At 35.2% G+C, this 12187-nt stretch overlaps 1 protein-coding gene and 1 long non-coding RNA gene across 2 annotated transcripts in view; one reads left to right on the top strand and one right to left on the bottom strand.

The window, feature by feature from the left end:
- The window catches only part of LOC149584664 (uncharacterized), a 407519-nt gene that overhangs the window by 17804 nt on the left and 377528 nt on the right, over positions 1-12187 (top strand). The window lies entirely within an intron of this gene.
- LOC149584674 (uncharacterized) lies at positions 2681-9132 on the bottom strand. Its single transcript, XM_089863659.1, has 4 exons — positions 8378-9132; positions 7529-7815; positions 2843-3077; positions 2681-2765 (listed from the first exon to the last, which is right to left on the bottom strand). Exons 1-3 carry the CDS (start codon positions 8525-8527, stop codon positions 2843-2845), a joined length of 672 nt encoding a protein of 223 aa, XP_089719785.1. The 5' UTR covers positions 8528-9132; the 3' UTR covers positions 2681-2765.

Below are 12187 nucleotides of genomic sequence, written 5' to 3'. Positions count from 1 at the left end.
TTTTAATTGGAAAGCAATTTGGCCGAATGATAATAAAACGTATTCTGTAAGAACCTTATCCTAATCATGCGATGATTATCTCTCCGATTTATTTTGCGGCCGACAGAGACGGCCGAATGGAGTTCATATACCCCTTATCTTCCAACCATCAATCTTAGAATCGCGGAGCTTTCGTCAGAGTTTTCTATTTTTTTCCCATACCTCTTTGTTGGCACCTTGACGCGGTTCATATTTATATTTAGTATGGCTGCTTTGTTTTTATTTTGCACACGACATCTAGATGGCGTTTGCAAAATATTACTCTATACGGAAAATTTGACGAGGGAGAAGCCACTCTATAATTATAAAAAAAAGTCTTGGTTTGGACCAAGGCCGAAAAAACAAACGATATGTGTGAGGTTTATCATTTGACTGAAGTTTCAGATATTGCAATTGTTTTATTTATTTTTATCCATTTAATCCTTAATCAATATTAAATTCAATCAAATGATTTTACTGTTAATCGATCTAGTCCCTCTAAATTAATTGAAAAAATTACATATCTACGCTTTTTCAAGAACAATTACATTTTCCGAAAACATTTTATCATGAAATTAATTATTTTGAAGGGAGTACGTGTTGAGCTATCAACATGGAATATTTGAAATATTCTATTGACTTTCTAAAAAGAGCAAGCGAACTTTGACATAATTCGAAAGGAAAATGTAAAAATTTAATCGAAATGCTACATTTCTATTGTCGCCTCTATGAAGAAAAGATTGCACCGCAATTTTCCTCTCCGTGCTTTAGAAATTCTTGGTCATAACTCAGTCTTCATTTGAAACGTCACCACCCCTTTCTACATTGTTGGCGCTACTTGTACACCGGTTACGTATTACGCGTAATCATTTTAGCACGCTTAAAGACCATTTCGGAAAACACACAGGGGCGAGGTCACCATTGGGGTATTATCCCTCGCACCAAGGGTCACCGCCAGACGGAGTCAATTCGCTCTGCCTATAGCGGTGCTTCTAGGCGAGAGAGAGAAGACCCCAATGGCGGCATCACCCTTGTGTTTTAGTTTCTCTGTATGTAATTTCTAAAATGGTCTACTCACTTACAAATGTACACAAATTACACTGAGTGATCGGTCCTTCAGGCGCTAGTGAGTGACAAGCCACAACCATAATCATTCATGTACAGGAATATTTTATAGTTTTAGGTTATTAAGGTTGGCGGGCAAGTCCGGAGAGTCACTAATGTGAAAAGGTTTCGAACTATATGGTATTATTGGCTGAGTGTGTTGCGACGGCTCAGATGGCCCATACACTTGAACCACTGGTGCTTTTAAAAATTTTTATATTGGGAAAATAGAGGAAGGGGGGTCGGAGTAAAGTGTGACCTTCGCATAACTGGTAATGAATAATGTGTATACCCATATTATTTCCGCATGAAATGAATATAACAAGTCATTGGTACTGAGAAGTATTTCTTTTTATGTAATCTTTACCCTTACCTTTGGTTATATCAGAAGTAAGATAAGGGACTAGAAGTAACGAGGTAACCAAACTCTTCACTTGGTGATGGAAGCGGCATAAAATCGTCAAATTTTTTCACTAGTGCTAGGCTCTATTACCAATGCTAGGGCACTTTAATTCTAGTCCCTTATCTTACTGCTGGTTATATTTATACCGATATCATATTTTTCCTGTGCTACAGAGAGTAGGGCTGTGCGAGCCTTGAATTTTTGGTTTCGAGTCGAGTCTCGAGTATTGAAATTTTCCCTTATCGAGTATCGAGCCGAGTCTCGAGTACTCGAATCGAGCATCGAGTAGTTGGAAAATTTGTTTCGAGTATTTATCGAGTAATTGGGACTTGATTTTGCAGTATTTCAGCGTTTTTTGTTAATTTATCGCTCTCATAATAGACATTTAGTGTAATTTTGATCATCGACAACTACTTCAAATAATTCCCGGACGGTATTAGTTTTCTTCCCTTTAAATTTAACAAACTTAATTCCTAATTAATATGTTCTTCGCAATCTCATTCCTCAGAGAAGTCACTAGCCATTGTTATGCTTCGAGCAAAGTCTCAAACGAAAATTACTAAGCTGGATTTAAAAATAAATAAACAAAATAAGAACAATAATAATAGTCAACGCGCCTTTAACTGTATTTCACTACTTTTACTTCCACTGTTGAACCAGCTAGGAGCTACTACCCCATTACATAACACTGGCATTATGATCTAAACTACCCAATCAGCACTGACTTGCGTCTGTTAACCATAAAGAGTGTCTTTCTAGTAGATTTTTATAGCTACTACATCCCATTTTCAAAGCTAAAGGCCTTCCAAAAGCAGGTTCGAGTATTTATCGAGCCTTGGTTTGATACTCGAAACTTTTTCGAGTCTCAGAAAATCTCTTATCGAGTACTCGAGTCTTATCGAGTACTCGCACAGCACTAAGTGTAAGAGAGATAGAATATTACATAATGGGTCCAATTATGTTTTATAGTGGTTTAAATTGAATAAATATGTAAATTAACATTTATCGGTTTATTTAATTGCAGCTCAAAATTTAGCCGCGGCATTATATTGTCGAAAATTATTAGGCTTACGTTATCATACCTTCAAGGGCCTAATTTTCGATAACTCATCGCAATTTGTTTAATTCTATCAAAGCTGAACATCATTTAAATAAACGGGAGTCTATCTTGAGAATTCTGAAATAGTTTCAAAGTTTCATTGGGTGATTTCACGCAAAATTTCTTCGGCAATTTATTAGTCTGTAGTAAAGAAAGAAATTGCTATATTTATTCCCTATAAAACTACAGATTTAAATAAAACTTTAATAGCTATGTACCTATTTTCGAGCGGCGGGGCAATTTTTCACTACATGCAGTACCACTTCAAAGATGAAAACCAACGCAGCCAAAGTGTTTCCAACAGCAAGGACTAGAAACACGGAACAGAGAAAGAACAAGTCCATGGGTTCGTTCAATATCAAACTGTCAGACTCGAGCAGGTAATTTTGAGCTTTAAATTTAGCATTAAATAAATGTGTGGAAAGTAGACTAGTTTCAAATATTCTTTCGATACTGTGGGAAAAACAAAGATTAAATGATAAAATTTTGGGAGCGGTCTGCGGCAATTTACTCTAACAAGAATACTAGCTAGGCTAACCGTCGTTGCTTTAATGCGTGACGTGTAATTTAAGGATTCACCAAAACTTAAGCGTCTTCACCTCAAAATATTAATTTAGAGGTGTGCGGTTAACCGTTTCAATCGAATAATTCGATCGAATACCGAACCGAGTAATTCGATTCGGTATTCGATAAGCCCATTTTCACTATTCGATTCGAATATCGAATACCGAACTGACTATTCGGTTAAAGTTCGACTACAATAAATTTAGGTCCTTGGCTCTAGAGAGACCCACCTTATTTAAAAAAATTTCATCCCAATTTTATTTGTCTCCCATCAAAAACTACCAGCAAGTGCATAGGAAAATTTTAAGAAATACTTGACCACCAATGAGGAGGGGTATTTTGAAATTTAGGAGCTCTTCTCCTTGCTTTGTATTGACTATTGGCGAATATTAGGGTTACTACCCGATTAACCGCGAATAGTTGGCCTAGTATTCGCGAATATTAGGGTTAAATATTCGCGGTTACTAGGCTTAACTATTCGCGATTAATCGGGAAGGAAAAAAATTACCAAGGCCCAACTACACTGTTAAAAAAAATTTAACTGTTTGACACCTTTAGAGGTGTTTCCTAATGCATCCCCAGCAGCACCCCTATTGGTGTTTAAAAGCACCATTCGAGAGGATGTCAATACGCACCTTTCAAAACGGTGCGAAATAATACCTTCTCTGAAGGTGCTTTTTATATCCTGTGAGGTGTTTTAATCACTTTGAATAGAGGTGTATATTAATACCAGAAAAAGTGTTAATAAACCCTTTAAAAAAAAGGTCTTTTTGAGACTAATTTGGTGTTTTTAAATTCCATTGACGTTGGTGCTTTTTAATTCTTGTTAGGTTTAAACCATCACCCTTAATAGAGGATTATAATTATACCAGAAAGGTGTCTATCAACTCTGTAAAAGGTCTTTTTTGAAATTATTCTTTTCAAAACAAATGAGTTACCATAGATTAGTCTCTCAAAATAGCTGCTCAAAATCTGCTGCTCAAATCCAGTGGATTAAGGGTAAACGTTTTTTCTGCTGTAAGCCTAATTCAACCGTGTAAGAATTGATATGCGTATGAAATGGTTGCGTTTAACCTTTACTGTATATCCTCAATAGTTCTATTTAAGGACCTGATTTACATCATTCAAATGTGTATTTAATTTTCGGCTCACTGTGAACCGTCAAGACCTCCTCGAAGACACACGAATTCAAGGAACCAATCCGAACAACGCTTACCAAAATATTTAGAAGTAACATTTAGTGAAACTAGGAAAGTTAAATTTCATGTTTACTCTGTATATTAATGTAGTAAAGCTGAATTAAAAAGTAAACACCAAATTTGATATATTAATATAAAAGATCTTCTTAGAATATTGAAATGAAAAAGAGTTTTATAACTACAAAACTACTAAAAGAATCGTAATGCCGAAACATACTTAACATATTTTCATTTAATATTCTACAATAAGAAAATGTTATGGTTTTGTAAGAGATAATTTTATCCTACTCGTGATATGCATGTAGTGTTTCAACTCAGATGAAATCGTCATTACTCGTTCTATATAAACTTTCACTTGCGTCGTTCCGAAGAAAGAAAATTATCTTAAATATTTAAATAAATTTAAATGATATTAATTTTTTTAATCGTCAGTATTTTACCTTAATTCTAGTTAAGTGGTTTTAAGAACGTTATTCTTAAAATGATTTTAAACATAGCTATTGTTGACGTTTGACTTCTAGCGTAAACCGTTTTCACAATTTTTCGAAATTTAGGGTATATAAGGCGATTGATTCACAAATGGTAGGAATAAGCGCTATTGCGTGAACCTTTGGCCGAAGCCCTGCCATTGGGAGGCTGGTCGTTTCTCGTAACTTAAGCCGATCGTGCGTACATCTTAATCCCAACGATGATAATGGAGTAGAAGCCAATGTTTCAGATTGGCGTGCATGTGGTATACACAGAAGACTATTTGATGGCGTTGTCAGAAGACAATAAGTACAGATTAGCGTGTATGTGGTATATACCACTAGAAAAACAAGTGTGGCGATAGAGTAATGAAGTAGAATTTTTACCTCTCTCCAATTGACTGGACGTGTCTGTGTGTCTGTCTATCACCGCGTTCGCAGTTGGCAAATCGAAGCAAACGTGTTCGTAATTTCCGGAACGCGTTCGCAGTAAACAGAAATTCGTAAAATGTTACTTCTTTGCTATATCCATCTTATTTAACGTCATTCATTAACTATTCGTTAAACCTTCATCTGCTGTCTAACAACCAATTGTTTCACCCAATGCTATCCGGTATTTAATGGTTTCTAACAACAACACCATGCACTAGTCTATCGTGTACACCACATCAGAAGTGAGATGAGACCAGAAGTACTGAGCTAACCAAATTCTTCACTCGGCGAAAGTGAATATTCTTGATAACACAAGAACGGTTGGCCCTCTAGTAGCGGTTTCTGAAATTTCCCTCCAAAACGTGAGACGCTCTTGGTGGTAGACGGCCGAACTAGATTCAAGGAGCCGCGCCCGTGTTCGGCCGCTTTAGGTTGAGGGGAAGTGGGGGGAGGGGGTAGGAAAGGTTTTTGGAACTCGACCAATTTTTTTCTCAGTAGTGTAGGCGCGTGGGAAGCGGCATAAAATCCTCAAATTTGTTCACTAGTGCCAGCCCTTCACTTCTAGTCTCATCTCACTTCTGACCACATACGCCACACGTGTGACATGAGAAACGTCTAGCCTCCTAATGGCAGAGCTTCCACCAAAGGTTCACGCAATTGCGCATTTCTTATCTCTTAGTGTCAGTCAATCACCTTATACACCCAAAATTTACAAAGGTTCTGATATAGGTGTTTCCTAGAAGTATAACTTTATAGATAGCTATGTTTAAAAATTTTTTGGAATTAAATTTCTTAAACCGTTCTAACTATAATTAACGTAAAATACTGACAATTAAAATAATTCATAGCACTTATATTTATTTAATTATTTAAGATAAACTTCTTTCTTTGGAATGACAAAAAAAAGAGAGTTTAAATAGAACGAGTAATGAAGATTGCATCTGAATCGAGACACAACACGCATATCAAAGTTAATATAAAGCGAGTAGGATGATAAGATCTCTTACAAAACGATAACATTTTCTTTTTGCAGAATATTAAATGGAAATATTTTAAATATTTTTCGGCATTACGATTCTTTTAGTAGTTGAGTAGCTATAAAGCTTTGATTATCTCAGACACAAAGATACGTCCAGTGTTATACCTCTCCGTGACGTCATCGTTACTCGGAGAGATTAAAACCTGTGTCAAGGGGAAATTCAAGTGATAATTTTATTAATTACTCTAATTCCAAGACATTCCAGCATATTGAACTCTTCGAGAATTGTTTTCCAATGATTGAAAAATCAAAATAAGTATAAATTCCTTCAAATATTAGAATAAGCTAGTCCTAAGAAATGTTAAATAATTAAGATTTTTAAAATCTTTGGGTTATTTTTAGGATGCTTCACTATGCAGGTAGAATTAGTAGATTATTTCCCTCTAAGCTCATATCAATAACCTTTCACTTAAAAAAATATCATATCAGCTAAAATGTGTAAAGTAAAGCCCAAAGGTGTTTATTCGCACCATTCGAACAGATTTATATTAAAAAAACTATTTCCGTTTAAAAAACAATTTAGTAAGGGTCAATTAACACCTAAAGGTGTGTCTACGTACCAGTGAATCACGATTTCCTTAAAAAGTACCTTAAAAGAGTCAACTAGCACCTTTTTACGGAGAAAACACCATCTCAGTTAAAAAACACTCCAAAACGAGTGTATAAACACCTCAAGGTATTTCCGAACACCCATGAAACACCTTTTTTTCTAACAGTGTATTCGGTATTCGATTCGGTATTTGATAAGGAAATTTTTTTGGTATTCGATAACCGGTTCGATACCCAAAAAGTGGTATTCGCACACCCCTAAATATTATCTTCTAACAAATAAAATCTTAAATTCTCGTTGCACGATAGTTCTGCACTACTGAGGCTTAGTATTGAGTCGTGAAAGTAGCATCATAAAGATAATACCCTTTTGCTATCTCGATTATATAACTGAACATTGCGGATAAACTAGATACTGAGCCTCTGTGAGTTAAAACATTGAGACCTTGAGGAAAGGTCTATGATGGGAGATTAAGTATGTTTTGAAAAAGGTTCCGTAATGTAAAGCGTTAAAAAGAGCTTATCCATATTAAATAACTCCGAACTTTCATGGGCCGAGTAATTAAGCAAAATGTTCTTCGAAATCCCATTATTTCTATATTTAGAAAAAGCGACGTTTTACGATTGGGATAGAGATTGCTTCAGAAGACTTACGTGTAGTCGATATTTTCCAAGATTTTTCGAGGAATATTTTTGTTGAAAAACATATGGGCGAATGTAGGCTCGTAGGTTTCCATTCCCACATAAATCCGTCTTTGTTGATCATCCAGTTGTTTCTTTAGTTGAATCAAATGTCCTTGACCTGAGTCCCAAAACATTTGTGTTTGCTCAATAATAGCACCTTTGTCACACGCCAATCGTGTCATAACATTCGGATCATTAAGGAATTGATATGTTTTCCCTCCTTTTTTCAACAAAGCTGAATACGCAGAATTGTTATTCTAAAATTTAAAATGCGAACCAATAATTACTTCTGCCGAGATAATGATGTCTGTAAACACCTGATCATGTAATCGATTCCTTGTTATACCAGAGTCAATCACTTCACTGGATAAAAATAGATCCCGAGTTGAACCACAATTGTTTTTAAGAATTCTAACTTTGCGCGTGCCGTAAATGAAATTGTAGGAACTAAAATGCAAGGCTTAACGAAGAACCTTTGGATTATCCATGGTTAAGAATAGTGTTTTCAAATTCAGTATTTTTGAAATATCGTGGGATTCTGGTTTCTTTAGAATCTCGTTACCCATCGCCTCACAAAAAACATTTCATTATCTTTCGCTTTAGAAAAATGATTAGGCCTAGCCTCACTCTAATCGTTTCATTTTAAGTGTATGATTGAGGTCACACTATTTTTCTAACTTTTAAACGGTTTCGAAACTTATTTGTTTAATATCTGATGTAATTAGAGATAAAGAGTCGATAAAAATGATCAGCTTCATACCAGGATTTTGTCTTTGTTTTATGAAAGACAGAGCTATTCAACTAATAGAGTTAACTTACGCTCATTAACAGTAAAATTTTACTTCGTGAATTTATCGAAGCGAAAACGGCAGATTTTGAAATCAAATCGTCAATGGTATCAATTTTGGATGAATGCCCAGTCAAAAGCGTGCCAGTTAAATTGCCCGACCACGCCCAGGTCAGTATCATCGTCCCGAAAATCCAAACTGAAGGCAGAAATCTCTTCACTCCACGTTTTTCCAAGGATGTTACCGCTAAATTACATTGAATATATATCAAAGGAAGGCTTCCGATTAAGAAATAAATTGATATCTCGAACAAAATGTCATGGTCAAATGTATTGAACGAAATTGTGATCTATATCTATATATATCAGAGATAATCACCGCCCAGCCCAAACCGCTGGCCCTAGAAGGCTGAAAATTTGAAGGAACGTTACTCATAAGTAGTAGGCGCGTAATAAGGAAGATTTTTCCAATCCGCTGCTATCTTTATAAATGGAGCGAAGACATGCAAAAAATATTCTCTATGCAACAAAGTCCGCGCGTTTCAACCGATTTCACAAATATTTAGTACACTGCTTTCCTTAAACCTATATACGGGCTGAATGGTCTTTTGGGTTCGATTTGTCGCCATGTTTTTAAATGGCGGCCAGAAATTTAAAAACCCTTCTTTACGGAATAATGTCCGCATGAAAAGTAATAAAAAATGTCCCAACGGGCTGAAGGGCAACGCCGAGTGCCTTCGCTCCTACGGTGCTACCAAAATATTAGTCATTAGTAAAATCTACCCATTCTTTGTATCATTTTCATGTTTTTATTACACGCGAACGACGCCCGGGTAACAGCTAGTCTCTATATAAAACATTTGATAACTGACGCTTGTTTAATCATATGGTCAGATTTATTTGGTTCTTCGGATATTTTATGCTGATTTTATTTTAATATCCGTGATTTACCAAAAATAAATCGAAAACTTGTTTGCAATTAAAGTTACTCAGAAAACCTCGCCTCGAGTAGTCAGATTTTCTAGTTAGTGTATTTTTACAATGAAAAAATCAGCAATTGACTCTTCCCACTTCATTTAAATGTATATTTTAAGTGCTTAGTCTAAAAGATTAGCTATTTAGACCACGTTTTCGTTGAAACATCGAAATGATTTGTACATGAAAATTTTACTTCCCTTTTTACTTGGACTCGTGCTTTAATTAAATCTGTCTTTGGCACGTACGATTCCCCAGAAAATCCGAAATGTAAATCCAGATGAATTTCGTGAAGATTATCGAATTGGACTCCCTGAATCTCATTCTTTTCCTGGCAGCCAGAAGAGATACAAGAGAAACTACTATCAGTGACAAAAGATTGAAGATCCAAACTGTGTTCTCGAGTCCCTTGATGGAGAGAATCTTTTGTGAACGTTCGTTTCTAATGGGCTCGCTTGAAAATATTGAGAAGGAATCGAAGTAACTAATTGGAGCTACATGAAGTGCCAACGCATCCCTCTCAAATGGGATATGTTGGAGTACAACGGTATCTAGAATCTTAAGGAAATATTTGATTCAGAAAATAGGCGGCCATTTGTTTCTCAAAGCGGTTATTTTACACAAGAGGGGAATTATTTTTGTAAAAAAATATGCAGCACGATGTTTTGTATCAGGTACTACTTCTCTCATGTTCGTGATATTTTATGCATATTTTCAAAAATATTAGAAAAAAAACATTTGTAGGACTATTAATATTAATTCCCACTTTTGTAGTAACACGCTTTTTCTCTTAAAACACGATCCAATCTTGTACTTACACCTTTTTCAATAGCTAAACTATGTTTCACAGGACTTGATATCCATTTAGTAACATTGATCTCCCTCAAACTTCCTTCGACCCATTTATTACTCATAAATGCAAGTCTGAAATATTATTTCCAAATTTTGTCATGTGATGTTTTATATTTGGGAAAACTATCACAAATGCAGGCATACTTCACATTTTTGAGGCTCAAAAGCACGTAACGAGTAAATGCATATCCCATAACGTAGTAAGGAAAATATGGATCGGTCAAGAAGTCCTTCTCCCATTTCTCCAGCCACTATATAAAGTATTTAATCACTTTAAATCATCGGTCCTAATAAGTTTCCCGATGACTCAAATTAGAGCAATGCTGTCAATGTAACTTTGCTCGTAAATAATCATAATTTAGTAAAAATGGTATATATTTGGCTTTAAAAACATTTTCAAAAATCAACACTATTATCTGTGGCTATTGTGTACACAACTTTACAGTTTTGGAAATTTTCCTCATACGAAACATTTATAAAATTGTTAATAAACAGAGAATTGCCCAAATGTCTTTGATTAGTTTTACGAAAACAAAAAAATTGCATTAAAGATATTTAAAACAACCTTCTTATTTGTTAACCCTTTAATAACTCTGGTGAGAATGTGTTTCATTTTTTTAATTTGATGTAACATATTCGAAGCAGTCAAATTATTAAGAAGATTTAGTTTACTGTTTTCAAACAAGATCTTTTCGATCTGAAACGATTGACGAATATGCACTTTATATTGAGTGATCTTTTAAGTGAATCACGTGTGAATTTTATAAATCCTGCAAACGATGTATTAAACTAGTGCGGTAAATAAAAGTTTAATCGTGATAGCTTAAATAGAAGAAATATTGAGATGAAATAAATTGGTAATTAAAGTTACAATACAAGAATCTCAACAATATTGGGGGAAAAATATTTATTAATTAAACGTAATAAATGGTACGGTACACCTAAATTTCAGCAGAAGTGGTTAATTTTTACCCCTTCTGAAAATGCAAAAGTCAAGTTGTAGCGATTGCTCGAGTTAAATATTTCCTCCATAAGGTTTTTTAGGAAAATTGAATGGTTTTTATCTAGAAGTTTTTTATGGAAGGACCAAAAGGCAACGAAAATCGTAAAATTTTAAATTCCTCACGTCCACTCTTTTTGGGATAAAGTCAAGTATTCTGCCGCTTTAGAACTTAAATCGACTCATAGCTTCTAATCAGGCTATTCTTCGCATCTTTTATTACTACAAGACAGAACATTTCTATTTTAAGTGTGGAAAGTTATTTCTTTGTTTACATTTGATGTTATGAAAACGAGAAACAACAAAATATGTATTAAACTCCTCTGCTTTGTCAAACAAGAGGCGGCTCTATGGAGTCCTCAACATTCCGGCCAATCTCCAACACACATATTTGACCCTGCCAACCGCAGGGACCAATTAAATTCTGCGAGGAGGGTGGAGCTAAAACCGGTTACCTTACAGAGATAAGCGGATGAAAAGCAATCATCAAGGGACGCCACTGATATCGGCCTTGCCTTGGAATATAATTGTAACATCTGTCTTTTCGTAGCATATACGACCATTACGATAAAATGAAACGGGGTTCTAAACTATCTGTAGGGTGCATTGCATTCAAGGTAGGTCGATATGATATACATCTCGCAAGAAACATATAACCGCATACTGGAAGTAGGCAGATTTCACAAACTCTTAACTTGGTAAAGACATACCTAGTCGTTAAGAACTCGCTTGAAATAAATAATTGGGTTTTGAGAACGTTTGCCGTTAATTTCTTCTGAATTATCAAATTGAAAAACTCATTATAATTATTTTTCTTAACTGGAGCGAGATGGATTGTATTCATGTTCAGGTTATCGGAGTCAAGCGAGGGGCTTCTAACTCGTGAATTCGGTGTACATCACTGGCTGAATTCCATGTGAATTCTAAAAACAAACTTCTGAATTCCACGAAATATTCCATGTATTCAAGTGAATTCAAACGAATCAAGAATTGCCCTTTGAATTCAAGTGAATTC

Source organism: Phalangium opilio, unplaced genomic scaffold (assembly GCF_054372755.1).
Source record: "Phalangium opilio isolate 3A_F unplaced genomic scaffold, DU_Popi_V2 ptg001170l_1, whole genome shotgun sequence".
Taxonomy (NCBI): Eukaryota; Metazoa; Arthropoda; class Arachnida; order Opiliones; family Phalangiidae; genus Phalangium; species Phalangium opilio.
Note: the sequence above shows the minus strand (reverse complement) of the source record. Positions and strands in the feature narration are given on the sequence as shown.

What these genes read in the sequence shown, in the direction of transcription:
- LOC149584674 (XM_089863659.1), bottom strand. Translation starts at nt 8,527, where the DNA reads ATGATACTGACCTGGGCGTGGTCGGGCAATTTAACTGGCACGCTTTTG. An exon ending in AAATTTTACTGTTAATGAGC is followed by an intron (nt 7,816 to 8,377) that starts GTAAGTTAACTC and finishes TTTAAATTTTAG; the next exon opens with AATAACAATTCTGCGTATTC. An exon ending in TTGGAAAATATCGACTACAC is followed by an intron (nt 3,078 to 7,528) that starts GTAAGTCTTCTG and finishes TTTTTCCCACAG; the next exon opens with TATCGAAAGAATATTTGAAA.